The sequence below is a fragment of the Manihot esculenta genome, chromosome 1, assembly GCF_001659605.2.
Source record: "Manihot esculenta cultivar AM560-2 chromosome 1, M.esculenta_v8, whole genome shotgun sequence".
Classification (NCBI taxonomy): Eukaryota; Viridiplantae; Streptophyta; class Magnoliopsida; order Malpighiales; family Euphorbiaceae; genus Manihot; species Manihot esculenta.
The window spans coordinates 17,898,984-17,916,034 of NC_035161.2; the positions used below are offsets into that span (position 1 = coordinate 17,898,984).

The following is a 17,051-nucleotide window of genomic DNA, read 5'->3' on the forward strand; positions in this document are numbered from 1 at the left end:
CTTTTATTGCAATTTATTTTTATTCTGCTTCCAGTTTATCTCATTTGATCCCACTTTCAGACTTTTATCTCATCTTTAATTTATTATTGTTTCAGTTCATTTTATTATTCTTGTTGAGAAAAATAAATAGGTAATCAATTCTCTGTGGATTCGATCCTTTCACTACTATCTGCAGTTGTAAAATTGTTGATAACTAGGAAGGTTATTTTTGATCGGCTTCGACAACCGCGAGTCAAAAATTGGCGCCGTTGCCGGAGAATTGATTTCACTTGTTTGTTTGTTTTTTTTCATGACCAGATCTGAACACAGGGACACACTGCCCTTTGATCCAGAAATTGAACGCACTCTCAGAAGACTTAGAAAGCAAGCCGCAGAAGCTTCATCTGAAGCAACCGAATTTTACCAACAAGCTGCACCAATGGCTGAACCTATTCCACAAGATGCTGCCCCAAATGGACTTGCTGTCCAGAACCAAATAGTTCAAGAAAATCCAGCAGTTAGGCCCCAAGAACAAAGAGAAAGAACTATGGGAGAATTGGCAACCCCTGTAGGTGACTATGCACCACTTTGCATCACCTACCCACCTCTGACAGTTCCCTTTGAACTGAAGACAGGTTTGATACACATTCTCCCTAAGTTTAGAGGTAGAGAAAATGAAAATCCACACAAACACTTAAAAGCATTCAATATGATCTGTTCATCTATGAAACCTCAAGGTATCTCTGAAGACCAAATTAAGTTAAGAGCCTTCCCCTTTTCATTAGAAGACTTTGCTAAAGATTGGTTATTTTACTTGCCACCTGGATCTATTACTTCTTGGGATGATATGGTCAAAACCTTTTTGAACAAATACTTCCCAACCCATAAATCAATTGGCATAATAAGAGAAATTACAAGCATAAAGCAAAAACCATCTGAGGACCTATATGATTATTGGGAAAGGTTTGAAAGACTTTGCACAGAATGCCCTCAACATGACATGTCAGACAAGGCCCTTATACAATTCTTCTATGGAGGATTATCTCCCTCAGAAAGAAAATTCATTTATGTAACCTGTGGAGGCTCCATTGAAGACAAAACACCTAGACAAATGAGAGAATTAATCTCCACTCTTGCAGCCTCATCTAGGCAATATGGAGAAGAGAGGCAACTACAAAGGGCCAATGAGGTAAATTTTCCTTCTATGTCTGAACTAACATCTGTTATAAAAAATGCTGTGGTGGATGTGGTACAACAGATTCAAGCACCCCAGCCACCTAGGCCATGTGGGATTTGTTTATGTGTGGGACACCCAACTGATCAATGTCCCACACTCCAAGAAGACCATCAGCAAGCCAACGCCATTGGGAGGTACAACAACCAGCCTAGATATGATCCATACTCCAACACCTATAATCCAGGTTGGAGAGACCATCCCAATTTCAGCTATGGAAAGGGCAACACTGATCAGAATCACCAAGGTTACCAAAGAAGCCAAGTCCAACCAGCACCTCCAGTGGACAATAACACTATGAATGAAGTAGTGAAGACCTTGCAAATGATACAACAACAGATAGGACAAATGGCCACCTCCATAAACAGATTGGAAACTCAAGGAAAGTTGCCATCCCAAACTGAGGCAAATCCCAAACAAAATATAAGTGCGATTACTTTGAGAAGTGGGAAAGAGCTTCAAGATGCAAAATTTGAGGAGGAAAAGCAAGTTGAACCAAAGCGTACATCATCTGAGACACCCTCTGCACAACATCCAAGGCGATCTGAAGCCTCTTCATCGCAATCCGCAGCCCCTCCTGCGCAAAAGACTGACCCAAAGGTAAGCTTTCACATCCCACCTCCTTTTCCCAAGAGATTTGAAAGAACGCAAAAAGAAAAGGAAGAAAAGGAGATCCTTGACACTTTCAGAAAAGTACAAATCAATATACCTCTGCTAGATGCTGTTAAGCAGATTTCCAGGTACGCTAAATTTCTGAAAGAACTTTGCACTAATAGGAGAAAGCTTGCAGAGAGAGAAAAAGTAAGTGTAGGTGAGGTTGTGACTGCTGTTATTAAAAGAGAACTCCCTACCAAATGCAAGGACAAAGGTATGTTCGCTATCTCTTGCAAGATAGGGAATGTTGGTATAAGGAAAGCCATGTGTGATCTTGGTGCATCCATAAATGTCATGCCTCTCTCCATCTATAAATCTCTCAATGCATGTGCACTCAAAGAAATAAGAGTTGTGATTCAACTAGCTGATAGATCTGTGGTATATCCCATAGGTGTTCTAGAAGATGTGTTAGTCCAAGTAAATGAGCTTGTCTTTCCTGCTGATTTTTATGTGATTGATACTAAGGAAGATAGTTGTAATACTAGTTCTGACATTCTTCTTGGACGTCCTTTCTTGAGTACTGCTAGAACTAAGATTGATGTGCATGATGGTACTCTCACTATGGAGTTTGAGGGGGAAGTCATTAAATATAATGTCTATGATTCCATGAAATATCCACATGATATATCCCCTGTTTATGGTCTTGATATTGTTGACTGCTTGAGCCAGGAAATTTTTAATGAAAATCAAGATGATATTCTTAACAGTGATTTCTGCAGAGATACTGATCAGGTACAGATTAAGAAGGAGCCAAAACCTAAGGAAACGGTTTATAGCATCCAACAGATAGTTCATGGTCAAGCGCAGATTGGAGAAAACTCAGTTGCACCACCTCAGAATAGTGTGCAGACCCTTCTTGCGCAAAAAGAGGCACCTGAAGACCTCTTAGGCGCATCCTTTCAGCCTCCCACGCGAAATAGCTCCATTCCGCCTCCCTTTCAGTATACTCCTGCACAAGAAGAACCACCTGAAAGCCTTTCAAGCACATCATCTCAGTCCCAATCTCAAATCTCTCCCACTCTCTATCCAACGCAGACAAGCCAAGCACGAATGGAAAAAGGAGAGCCTAGTTCAGTCAGAAATCTATCTCAGAAAATCTCAGAATCAGATCTGAAGCCTCTTCCAGGCCATCTGAAATACATATACTTAGGAGCTGAAAAGACACTACTAGTAATAGTGTCCAATGAATTGAACCAACATGAAGAAGCAAGCCTCCTGAAAGTACTGCAGAAACACAAAGGAGCCATAGGATGGACCGTTGATGACATAAAAGGTATTTCTCCTTCCACATGCATGCATAGAATTCACATGGAAGATGAATGCAAGCCAGTTCGAGATGCTCAAAGAAGACTGAATCCACCCATGATGGAAGTAGTAAAAAAAGAAATAGTCAAGCTCCTTGATGTAGGTATCATCTACCCAATCTCTGATAGCAAATGGGTGAGTCCTGTGCATGTAGTCCCAAAGAAAACTGGGATCACCATTGTTCCAAATGCTGAAGGAGAACTTGTTCCCACTAGAGTTCAAAATGGATGGAGAGTATGCATGGACTATAGGAAGCTCAATGCCGCAACAAGGAAGGACCACTTCCCATTGCCTTTCATTGATCAGATGCTAGAAAGGGTTGCAGGTAAAACTCACTATTGTTGTCTTGATGGTTATTCAGGTTTCTATCAAATTCCAGTTGCCCCAGAAGACCAAGAGAAAACCACCTTCACTTGTCCCTTTGGCACTTTTGCCTTTAGAAGAATGCCATTTGGACTATACAATGCACCTGCCACTTTTCAACGGTGCATGATGAGCATATTTTCTGACTATGTGGGTAAGACAATTGAGGTATTTATGGATGACTTCACAGTTCATGGAAATTCTTTTGATGAATGCCTTACCAATTTAGAAAAGATCTTGCAAAGATGCATTGAGACTAACCTTGTGCTTAATTATGAAAAATGCCATTTTATGGTTAATCAAGGTATGGTCTTAGGTCATGTTGTTTCAGCTAAAGGCATTGAAGTGGACAAAGCAAAGGTGGATACCATCAAAAATCTGCCTTATCCCACAACTGTTAAAGACATCCGATCATTTCTTGGCCATGCAGGATTCTATAAAAGATTCATCAAAGATTTCTCAAAAATCACTTTGCCATTATGCAGATTGCTCCAACAGAATGTAACCTTTGATTTTGATGCAGACTGCAAAAAGGCATTTGACTTGATTAAAGAATTGCTTGTGACTGCCCCAATTATTCAAGGACCTGACTGGAATTTGCCTTTTGAAATCATGTGTGATGCAAGCAATTATGCAGTGAGAGCAGTCTTAGGGCAACGTGTGGGAAACTCACCCCACGTCATTCACTATGCCTCTCGCACACTGGATGCTGCACAAAGCAATTACACAACAACTGAAAAAGAACTCTTGGCAGTTGTGTTTGCTTTGGAAAAATTCAGACCCTACCTCTTGGGTACCAAAGTCATTGTTTATTCTGACCATGCAGCTCTGCGATATCTGATCAAGAAAAAGGAAGCCAAGCCAAGACTCATTAGGTGGATCCTACTTCTACAAGAATTTGATCTAGAGATAAGAGATAAGAAGGGCAAAGAGAATCTTGTGGCAGACCACCTCAGCCGACTTCCATATAGTTCTGCCCCATGCCCAGTCAAAGAAGAGTTCCCAGACGAACATCTGTTCGTCACTCACTCTGCCTAGATAGTCATGCCATGCACACCACACCCCAAGGAAGTACTCAGTTTCCTTTGTTCTCTCCTCTCTTTTTCTCTTCTCTTCTTCTCTCTTCTTTTACATTGAGGACAATGCATGATTTAAGTGTGGGGGTGCATATCTCTTCTTCCTCTTCTCTTTTTCTTTCTTTCTATCTTATTCTTCTCTCTTTTGCAATTTCGCCTTTCAGATTTTTCAAAAAAAAAAAAAAAAAAAAACTTTCAGTTATGCGATTTATGCTTTCAGTTTTCTTTTAGTATATTTTTGCTTTCAATAATACACACACAACCACAACCATCTTCTTCTTTTTGTTTTGCTCTACTCAAAACTGATGAACTATGTTGAATGAGTCTTTCTTTCCATGACCCCATTGATGTGAAAACTCTTTAAACTTATGTTGAATCACTTGCAGTGGGTTATATTCATGCTTGAGAATTGCCTTTTGAATTGAATATTTGAGTTTGCCATGGTGAAAAATATATTGATGACCCTCAATTGATTGAGAATAAATTAAAATTGTGTGAATGAACTTAATGTGACTTGATTTAGCGAATGGTGTTGATCTGCCCAAATCATTGAGAGAAAGAAAATTCAGCAAAGGCAAAGACCTCAAAAGCACAAATTGAAAATTGTTCCAATAGTCAAAAGACTATGAACAAGGCAAGTAGCCACTTGGATAGGTGACCAACTGAAAAATATAAACTTTCAAAACAAAAATAGGTTGGTGACCTTTCCAAGCGAGATCTAAAGTGCAAAAGCCTGAATAAAGTACTTCAAGGTAAGGGCAAGTCAATCCAAAAGCTAGAAAAAGTCTTAACAAAAATGAGCATGTATGGTCTCTCTTGAGGAAAACAAATCCTAGCCATGGTAAGTAAAGGGAAACAAGGAAAGAAGGTGAGTAATCTTCATGCATATATTCTTCACTGCAATGATTCAAAATAGGTGTCTAGAGTAAGAGCTTAAGTGGAAATAAGGATCAAGTAGCAAACAAAGCTTATTTGACTATATTTATTTGCTTGAGGACAAGCAAAAGACTAAGTGTGGGGGTATTTGATAGAGCATAATTTACTCCATTTTATATTAATATTATTGATAAATATTTACATGATTTCTGCTTAATTTATTGCTTTTAATATTATTTTGTAGAAAATGGTGTAAAAGGACAATTTGGAGAAAATCCCCCTAAAACTGCCTTATTTGGAGTAAAAGAGAGCAAGTCTGCCAAATTAAATCCAAAACGAGCTAAGACGGGAAAAATATTTTGAAGATTAAATATTCAAGCAACTTTGCAAACGTGGACCAAGCTCAACTCACGCCCATGGATAAAGCCCCTGCACCTTCAATTCGCGTGGACCCGCCCGCGCGCAAAGCCCAGCGCATGGACCCGCCGAAGCTCCTCTCTGCACGTGGACCGCTTCATCCATTCCAGCACCCAACACTCACGCGGCCCGCTTCTCCACCTTACACTTCACGCGAACCAAGCCCGCGCATCCTTCACCAACGCGCACGTGGACCGCCTAGGCTTCAATTTTAACACTGTGGACCAGCACAATGGCCCGCCAAGCACTTCCTCAACTCCAACGGTTAGACAGCCCATCTCACGCAATGGACCAAGGCCATTCTTCCATGTGGCCCACACTTCCGCTTCAATGCTCACAGCGCACATGGACCGCGCCTCACCTCTTCACATGGATCAATCTTCACGCATGGCCCGCGCCTCACCAAGCCATCTACACACGTGGGCAGCCAATTAGGGCGACTCCTCTGGCTCTATTTAAATAGCTCTTCAGTGGAAGGACAAGGGACAATTCTCATTCGGCAATTTCCGCCGCTCCAAGCGCACAGGCAGAATTCAAGATTTCAACCTCGGTTTCGTTTTCTTTTCCTTTTAATTTTCTGTTTTTAATTCAGCTAATAAGTGGCTGATTTCTTTAATTCTAGTTGAGGATTGGTTGAAACTAAGGTTGTTTAATGGGTTGTGAGATCTGAACATAAATTATTGTCTTTGGTTTTGTTCAATATTTATGCAATTGATACTTTAATTATATGATTACTTTGTTGTTTTGATCAAATTGGCCACTTGATTTTAATTGCAAAGTTAATTGATTGTTAGTTAGGATTATTTTTAGTCCGTAATTGCTGAAAATATTCTGACCTTAGAACACTTGGGATAAAACCCAAGAAAATTGCATGATCTAGCGTTATCTCCATACGTTTGGGTAGCTAGGATTGGATCTCTCTATTTCTTTATGCAATTGGCAATTGTTTTGATGCCTATGGCCCAAGGACGTTCCTTGACAATTTGTTAATTAGTAATTAATTAGAGGACGTTCCCTAATTAATTTAATTATAAGGAGAGACATGGTGGTGAGAAGCGTCTTCCACCCCCATAACTAATTTATTGAACTAATCAAGATAATCTAAGTTTCAATGATCAACCCAAACAACCAAAGTGGATCCATATCTTCAACTAGGCTTCTCTCATATTGATTTCCTCTTTTATTTTAATTATTTGCTTTCTATTATTACTCTCATTATTAGTTACTACAATCAATCTCAAACCCCCTCATTTTACTTTTATTGCAATTTATTTTTATTCTGCTTCCAGTTTATCTCATTTGATCCCACTTTCAGACTTTTATCTCATCTTTAATTTATTATTGTTTCAGTTCATTTTATTGGTCTTGTTGAGAAAAATAAATAGGTAATCAATTCTCTGTGGATTCGATCCTTTCACCACTATCTGCAGTTGTAAAATTGTTGATAACCAGGAATGTTATTTTTGACCGGCTTCGACAACCGCGAGTCAATGACAGAATGTATGAAAGAAAAGTTTTAATTTTTATGTATGTTGTTGATCATGTATGGGATTAAACATGTTTACAGGTTACTTGTCAGGCTTGCTACGGGTCCCGGCGGCCTTAAGCCGACCTGGATCCTAGCGCCGGTAGCGGTCCGATTTTCGGGTCGTTACAGAATGGTATCAGAGCCCTAGGTTTATATGGTCGGACCTAGAGTGTCGGGCTCATAGATGTTATAGAAGGTCAAGCACAATAGGAAGATCATGTCCACTAGGATAGGATGTAGAGTCCTGTCTTGATTGATGATGTGAAATGCCATGATTATATGCATGTGCATTAATGATATGTGATGTATGTGATGAGGGTTCATGTGTGCCCACATGAACCATATGATGCTAATGTTTGCTTGTCATGTGCTGCTTTTCAGAAAACAAGATGAGAGAAACTCGTCGATCTGCACGATTGACTGGAGTGCCACCTGAGGATGAGGGCATGAGCGCCCGTCCTTCTACATTGCCTAGGGCAATGTCTAGTAGGTCTAACAGAGAAAGAGCAGTAAGAGACCCTAGAAGGTCTCTGGATCTGGGTAGGAGCAGATCAGTGAGGGGAACAGTTCAGGGAGGAATGTTAGAAGACATGGGGGATGATATGGATGTAGAGCAGAGGAGGGATGGCAGTTTGGGAGTTAGTATGTCAGAAGAGGGAATGGGAGAGTCCCAAGGAGGCACTCAGGCCTCGGGATTTGTTCAGCCACCCCACTACCCACACTTCTCACAAAATCCCAGGTATTCGATGGGAGGTATATCGGATTACCCTAGCTTCACCCCTTATCCCACACAGATGCCATACCCACCCTACTACCCACCATATTCACAATACCCAATGTATCCACCCTCACCTTACTATCCAAATCCAGCAAACCCTACCTCAAAAAATGTTGCACCACCTCCACCACCTACAGAACCAGCAGCCCTAGTAACCCAACCTCCTAGACCTAGCTCAGCCAGTGGGAGCAAGGTCAAGATGACCGACTACATGAAACTGGGTGCTCCTCAGTATGAAAAAGGGGATGACCCATTTGTGTATCTTGAAAGGGTTAAGGTGATCATAGAGGAGATTGGGGCTGATGACAGTAGAGCCATTCAGATGGCTGGGTTCACGCTTAAATGCAAGAAGGCACGAGAGTGGTTCAAGAACTATGTGAACCCGAGGGTAGACAGCATGTCTTGGGAAGAGTTTGCAAACGAGTTTGCAGGATGGGCTTTTCCCGATAGTTCAAGGGAGCTGAAGATGATCGAGTTTGAGCAGTTGAGGCAGACTGATGAGATGGGTGTAGAGGAGTTCACAGACAGATTCTTGGAGCTGTTGTCATTTGCAGGGCAAAACCTTGACTCAGACCAGAAAAGGTCAAGGAGGTATATCATGAAACTCCACTCCAGATATTCCTCTTTGATCCAGTCAGCAGATAGGGAGAGCTTCCATGCCATAGTGGATATGGCCCGGAAAATGGAGGCCAGTGCCATCGTTCAGGGAACAGTCAGACAGTCAGTGGCACAGTCTTCTGGTTCCAAGACCCCAAGCTCTTCTTCTCTGAGTGCAGCAGCTTCAGGTAGCAAAAAGTGGAGTAACACCACTAGGAAGCCCAAAAAGAACAAGTTTTGGAACAAAGTCAAGTCCAGTCTGGGACTAAGGAGTGGCTCAAGCTCTGGTGCGGATAATGCAGTTTGTGCAAAGTGTAGTAGGCCACACAGGGGAGTTTGTCGGGCTGGGACTGTAACGACCCGGAAACCGGTCCGCTACCGGCGCTAGGATTCGGGTCGGCTTAAGGCCGCCAGAACCCGTAGCAAGCCAAACATACATCCTGTAAACCTGTTTAATCCCATACATGATCCAAAACATACATAAAAATTAAAACTTTTCTTTCATTCAAACATTCTTTACCCAGCCTAGCCTGTGCATGCATAAACATAACATAAACCCCTCATTGGAGTCCTCAACAAATACTCCAATGGGGTACATAACATATAGCAGGCTTAGGTTACATAAACATCATAAAACATTTATCTCATGTATTTATGGGATTACAACAGACTCTAGTCAAGCACACTATAAAACTTACATTACATAACATAACATACTTTTACATTATGAATAAACCATGTCCACAGCTATGCTATTACATGAACTTCTCTTACTCTTCTGACTTCTCTATCTACACGGTACCTGCAAGACTGGGGTTAGGGGAGAGGGGTGAGCTAAAAAGCCCAGTGAGTAAAAAGTAAAAACATGATATTAATTCCTCCCTTTTTAGGTATTTTATTCTTCATTTTATTATTATTATCATTTGCTTTAATTCCACACTTTTTAGGTATATTATTATTCATTTTATTAATAACATTAAATGACATAACTTTTACTTTACATGCTTTCATGAAATGCAACACATCACATTTAATCACATAAAGGATGGTATTGTCACCATTAGTCCTCACATCTCCAAGTGCCAGGGGCGTAGAATGGGCCTCGCTGGTCTTTCTCTTACATAACATACATAACATAACATTCCAAAGTGCCAGGGGCGTAGAATGGGCCTCGCTGGTCTTTCTCTTACATAGTGCCAGGGGCGTAGAATGGGCCTCACTGGTCTTCCATAACATATCATCATAACATAACATTAGAGGACTATGGATCACCCAATAACCATCCACATCAACATCAAATTATGCAATGCAACATATTCGTGAATTTCTAATGCAAACATCCTGAAACATCGCATGGCATTAATGATGCATGAGTATGCTATCAGATTCATTCATTTGTTCATTTATTCATTACTTAAAAACTTAGGGAAAATCCCACTCACCTGGTGACCGAAGCTTTAACGACGGACTCTGAAAGACTATCTCACAACCGGGGGTCTCGGGTCCTCGGGTCCGAACCTACACAGGTGGACTCAAATGAGGCACCAAACAACAAGAACATAACTCTAAACATACCCCCAAAAACCTCCTAGAAACACCTCAAAACATCATAGAAAACATGCAAGAAAAGGCTGGGAAGGGCACTTTCGGCGGCCGAAAGTCCCTCCAAAGCCGAAAGTCAGGCAGGTTCGGCGGCACCTTCGGCGGCCGAAACTCCCAGACAGAGACGAAACTCATGCATGTTCGGCGGCACCTTCGGCGGCCGAAAGTCTCGGACAGAGCCGAAACTCCAACTTTCGGGGGCAAGCTTCGGCAGCCTAAAGTTGCCTCACAAGCCATGTTCGGCGGCCGAAACTCCCTTCGGCTGCCGAACCTGGTTTCTGCCAAGGGCAGAAACTTGGCTCCTCTTGCCTCCAAGTTCCCCAAACTTCCTAGTCATGCATAAAACTCTTCTACAACACTCATACACAAGCATGCAAGCTCCTAGGGGCCTCAAACTAACTTATACCCCAACTACAACACACAAGCAAGCCACATTGTTCAAGAACATGCACATCAAACCCATAAACATAACATAAACTTCCACAAGCCTACTCATGCATTTCTACCCCATAAATCTACTCAAAACTTGCTTAAAACATGCAAGAGAGGTTGGATCTAAGCTTACCTCTTGAAGATCGAGAGGAAGGACGATCCTAGCTTGGAGGTGGGGAGATTCGAGTTCTTGAACCTCAAAGCTCCAAAATTTGCTTAAACTTTAAAACTCTTCAAAAACAAGATGTAACTTGTTAAGATCTAAAGGATTTGAGAAAAAACACTTAAAATGACCATAGGAGGGCTAAAGCTTACCGTCGGCCGAAATGGGAGAGAAAACCTCGCCTGTTTCGGTCACGGGGTCCTTTATAGGGCTGGTTCTGCCACCTTTCGGCGGCCTAACGTGCCCCCACATCTCATGCATGTTCGGCGGCCGAACATGAGGTTCGGCGGCCGAACCTTGAGTCTTTCAAACAAGGCTTTCGGAGGCCTAAAGCGCTCCCAAAACCCCACCATGTTCGGCGGCCGAACTTGACTTTCGGCGGCCGAACCTGGCAAAGCCTCCTTTGGTCTTTTTCATTAAAAACTCAATTCCTTTTCACTTAAAAGCATAAAATACATTAAAAACATTTCATAAAACATGGTTTTACCCTTCTAGAGGTTTCCGACATCCGAGATTCCACCGGACGGTAGGAATTCCGATACCGGAGTCTAGCCGGGTATTACATTCTCCCCCCCTTAAGAACATTCGTCCCCGAATGTTCACCAAACAACACATAACATGGCAAACATATAACATACATACAAAGCACATCAACACATAGGGATCTAACCTTAAAAGAGCTGAGGGTACTGCTGGAGCATAGATTCCCGTGTCTCCCAAGTGCACTCTTCCAAGTTGTGGTGGTTCCACAGGACTTTCACCATCGGGATTTCCTTGTTTCTTAACTTTCTGATCTGCGTGTCTATGATCCGTACTGGCTGTTCAACATAGGTGAGATCCTCTTGGACCTCCACATCAGGCTCACTAAGAACCTTGCTCGGATCTGACACAAACTTCCTCAACATCGAAACATGGAAAACCGGATGGATTCTTGCCATTGAAGCAGGCAAATCTAGCTTATACGACACATTCCCAATCTTTTGCAAGATTTCAAAGGGTCCGATGTATCGTGGGGCTAGTTTACCTTTCTTCCCGAAGCGAACCACTCCCTTCATTGGAGACACCTTAAGCAATACCAGATCCCCCTCCTGAAACTCTAACTGCCTTCTGCGGAAGTCTGTATAACTCTTCTGTCTGCTTGCAGCAGTCTTAATTCTTTCTCTGATTATGGGTACCACCCTGCTGGTAATCTCTACTAGCTCAGGCCCTGCCAAGGCCTTCTCTCCAACTTCCTCCCAGCAAACAGGTGATCTGCACTTCCTTCCGTACAAAGCTTCATATGGAGCCATCCCGATGCTAGCATGATGGCTGTTATTGTAGGCAAACTCCACCAAAGGTAGATGCTGCCTCCAAGAACCGCCAAAGTCCAGCACACACATTCTGAGCATATCCTCGATAGTCTGGATGGTCCTTTCTGACTGTCCATCAGTCTGGGGGTGGAAGGCAGTACTGAAATCCAACCTAGTACCCATGGCATTCTGCAGACTCCGCCAAAATCTGGAAGTGAACTGGGGCCCTCTATCAGACACTATAGACACTGGAACCCCATGCAGCCTGACAATCTCATCCACATATACTTGCGCTAACTTGTCCACAGAGTAGCCACTCCTGACAGGAATGAAGTGAGCAGATTTGGTGAGTCTGTCCACAATCACCCATATGGAGTCCACTCTGTTGGACGCCGCCGGTAACCCTACTACAAAGTCCATAGCTATATTTTCCCATTTCCATTCTGGAATCGGTAGCGGGTTAAGCATTCCAGCTGGCTTCTGATGTTCCAGCTTCACCCTCTGACACACTTCGCAGGCTGACACGAACTGTGCCACTTCTTTCTTCATTGCTGGCCACCAATAAACTTTCTTCAGATCTTGGTACATCTTGGTGGCTCCGGGGTGAATGCTGTATCTTGCATTATGAGCCTCTCTCATAATGTCTCCTTTTAGCCCTATGTCGTCTGGTACACATAGTCGACTCCCATAGCGGAGGATCCCCTTACTGTCGAATCTGAACTCACTATCATTGCCTGACTGGACAGTCCTGGCAATCTTCACTAACTCGGGGTCCTCATGCTGTTTCTGAGCGACTTGTTCAAGGAACACGGGTGTCACTTTCATCTGAGCCAACAAGGCACCTGTACCCGACAACTCTAACTGTAGCCCTTCTTCGATGAGCTTGTAGAACTCCTTTACTACTGGTCTTCGTTCTGCTGTGATGTGGGATAGACTGCCGAGTGATTTCCGGCTTAAGGCATCAGCTACCACATTAGCCTTACCCGGATGGTACTGGATTTTGCAATCGTAGTCACTGAGCAGTTCTACCCATCTTCTCTGTCTCAAATTCAAATCTCTTTGACTCAGGATGTGCTGCAGGCTCTTATGATCTGTAAAGATCTCACATTTTACCCCATAGAGGTAGTGCCTCCACATCTTGAGTGCAAAGATTACTGCTGCCATCTCCAGGTCGTGTGTGGGGTAATTCAACTCATGCTTCTTCAGCTGCCTAGAAGCATAAGCAATCACCTTCTCGTTCTGCATCAGTACACAACCTAGTCCCACACGGGACGCATCACAAAAGACTGTAAAGTCCTCATCACTAGATGGCAGAGCTAAAACTGGTGCTGAAGTCAACCTCTTCTTAAGCTCTTCAAAACTCTCTTCGCACTGGTCGGTCCACAGAAATTTCTGATTCTTCCTGGTTAACCTGGTCAGAGGAGCTGCTATCTTTGAAAAATCCTGGACGAACCTCCTGTAGTAACCTGCCAAACCCAAGAAACTTCTAATCTCTGTTACTGAAGTGGGTCTAGGCCAGTTAGCCACAGTTTCTGTCTTCTTGGGGTCCACCTCAATACCATTCTCTGACACTACATGCCCCAAGAACGAAATGCTCCTCAGCCAGAACTCACATTTAGAGAACTTGGCATACAAGCCATGTTCCCTCAAAGTCTGCAAGACCAACCGCAGATGATGGACATGCTCTTCTGCATTCCTGGAATACACTAAGATATCATCTATGAAGACAATAACGAAGTGATCCAGGTATTGGCTAAATACTCTGTTCATGAGATCCATGAATGCTGCAGGGGCGTTTGTTAACCCGAACGGCATCACTAGGAACTCATAGTGCCCATATCTGGTTCTGAAAGCTGTTTTTGGCACGTCTTCATCTCTGATCCTCAGCTGATGATACCCAGATCTCAGATCTATTTTGGAGAAACAACCTGCTCCTGATAGCTGGTCGAATAGATCATCGATCCTAGGCAACGGGTACTTGTTCTTGGTAGTGACCTTGTTCAACTGTCTGTAGTCGATACAAAGTCTAAGGGATCCATCCTTCTTTTTCACGAACAACACTGGAGCACCCCAAGGTGAGGTACTCGGTCGGATGAAACCCTTGTCTACCAGCTCTTGCAACTGTTCCTTAAGCTCCTTCAGCTCTGCTGGCGCCATCCTGTAGGGAGGGATAGAGATCGGTCTGGTTCCTGGCATCAATTCTATCTCGAACTCTATCTCCCTCGGAGGCGGTAAACCTGGTAGTTCGTCTGGGAAGACATCTAAGAACTCTCTAACCACAGGCACTGAGGCGGGCTCTCTGACATCTCTGTCTAGCTCTCTCACGTGAGCTAGATAACCCTGACAACCCCTCCTGAGCAGCCTACGAGCCTGTAGGGCTGATATCAAACCTCTAGGTGTACTCCCCCTGTCTCCTCTAAAGACGACCTCTGACCCATTCTGACATCTGAACTTAACTACCTTGTCTCTGCAATCCAAGGTAGCACCATGGGTAGATAGCCAATCCATCCCTAGAATGACGTCAAAATCTGTCAAGTCTAGAACCACAAGGTCGGCGGATAGGCATCTTCCCTCTATGAAAACTGGACTGTACTGGCAGACTGACTCTGCCACTGACGGGTCACACTTGGGTCCACTGACCCATAGGGGACACTCTAACTCAGAGACCATCAAACCCAACCTCTCGACCGCTCTCGGAGAAACAAAAGAATGGGATGCACCCGGGTCCATTAAGGCATAAGCATCTGAACAACCAATGATGATATTACCTGACACCACGGTGTTGGATGCGTTTGCCTCCTGCTGTGTCATTGTGAAGATCCGTGCTGGAGCTGACGGACCTTCCCCTCTGTAAGCTGATGAAGAAGAGGCTGACCCTCTCCCTCGGCCTCTGCCACTAGCCTGTGTCGCGGCCGAAGCTGCTGGCTGTGCCACGCTACCTGAAGTAGTCTGCTGGGGCCGTGCCATAGGAACTGCTCTAGGACACTCCATGGACATGTGTCCCTCTTGCCCACACCTGTAGCAGGCTGTTGTCCCAAAACGGCATACCCCTCTGTGTAGCTTACCACACCTCGCACACACTGCATTATCAGCACCAGAGCTTGAGCCACTTCCTAGTCCCAGACCTGATTTGATCTTGCTCCAGAACTTACTCTTCTTTGGTTTCTTAGTGGTACTGCTCCACTTCTTACTAGCTGAACTCAAGGATGAAGGGTCTATCCTTCCCCCACCTGGGGTCTTAGAACCTGAAGGCTGTGTCACTGACTGTTTAACAGTCCCCTCGATGATTGCACTAGCCTCCATTCTCCTGGCCATGTCTACAATGGCATGGAAACTTTCTCTATCAGCTGACTGAACCAAGGAGGAATACCTGGAATGGAGCCTCATGATATACCTCCTTGACTTCTTCGGATCTGTGTCCAGATGTTGCCCAGCAAACGGTAACAACTCTAAGAATCTATCGGTGTACTCATCGACACCCATCTCGTCTGTCTGCTTCAGCTGTTCAAACTCAATCATCTTCAGCTCCCTGGAACTGTCAGGGAAAGCCCATCCTGCGAACTCATTCGCAAACTCCTCCCATGAAAGACTGTCCACCCTCGGTTTCACATAGCCCTTGAACCACTCACGGGCCTTTTTGCATTTCAGGGTGAAACCAGCCATCTGAATGGCTCTGCTGTCATCAGCACCTATCTCATCTGTAATTGTTTTGACCTTCTCCAGGTATACAAACGGATCATCACCTGTATCAAACTGGGGAGCACCCAACTTCATATAGTCGGTCATCTTGGCCTTGCTCCCTCCAGATGAGGTAGGTTGCGGTCTTTGGGTTTCTGTAACTGCGGTTTCTGCTGGTGGTGGAGGTGCGGCATCCCCTGGGATAGGGTTTGCCGTGCCTGGATGGAAGGATGGAGGTGGGTACATAGGGTACTGTGGATACTGTGGGTAGAAAGGTGGATATGGCATGTGAGAAGGGTAAGGATTAAAACTGGGGTAATCCGATGTACTTCCCATCGAATACCCGGGGTATGGTGAAAAAGGTGGGTACTGGGGTGGTGGAACAAACCCCGAGGCCTGAGTGCCTCCCTGCGACTCACCCATGCCCTCTTCTGGCATGTTTACACCAAGGTTACCATCCCTCCTCTGATCCACATCCATCTCTACTTCTTCATCAACTGACATTCTTTCTTGAACTGTACCCCTTACTGATCTGCTTCTACCCAGATCCAAAGACCTTCTAGGGTCCCTCACTGTTCTGTCCCTGTTGGACCTGCTTGACATTGCCCTTGGCAATGCTGGAGGACGGGCGCTCGTGCCCTCATCCTCCGGTGGTACTCTAGTCAATCTAGCTGATCGACGAGTTCCTCGCATTCTGTTTACTGAAAAACAGCACAGATAACAAAACATTAGCATCAAATGGTTCATGTGGAAACACATGAACCCACATCATATTCATAGCATATCTCATGGTATACATACTTTCATTCTAGACAGGACTCTACATCCTATCCTAGTGGACATGATTTCCTATTGTGCTTGACCTTTCTATAACATCTATGAGCCCGACACTCTAGGTCCGACCATATGAACCTAGGGCTCTGATACCATTCTGTAACGACCCGGAAACCGGTCCGCTACCGGCGCTAGGATTCGGGTCGGCTTAAGGCCGCCAGAACCCGTAGCAAGCCAAACATACATCCTGTAAACCTGTTTAATCCCATACATGATCCAAAACATACATAAAAATTAAAACTTTTC

The 17,051-nt window shown here is 43.9% G+C and overlaps 1 protein-coding gene across 1 annotated transcript; it reads left to right on the plus strand.

Annotated features, from left to right (window-relative positions):
* The first annotated feature begins 230 nt into the window (after window positions 1-230).
* Window positions 231-6,576, plus strand: LOC122723333. Its single transcript, XM_043955189.1, has 2 exons — window positions 231-614; window positions 5,732-6,576. Exons 1-2 carry the CDS (start codon window positions 290-292, stop codon window positions 5,848-5,850), a joined length of 444 nt encoding a protein of 147 aa, XP_043811124.1. The 5' UTR covers window positions 231-289; the 3' UTR covers window positions 5,851-6,576.
* The last annotated feature ends 10,475 nt before the right edge of the window (window positions 6,577-17,051 follow it).

Coding starts and splice junctions, on each gene's coding strand:
- LOC122723333 (XM_043955189.1), top strand. CDS start 290: ATGACCAGATCTGAACACAGGGACACACTGCCCTTTGATCCAGAAATT. Junction 615..5,731: donor TCCCTTTGAACTGAAGACAG/GTTTGATACACA, acceptor ATTATTTTGTAG/AAAATGGTGTAAAAGGACAA.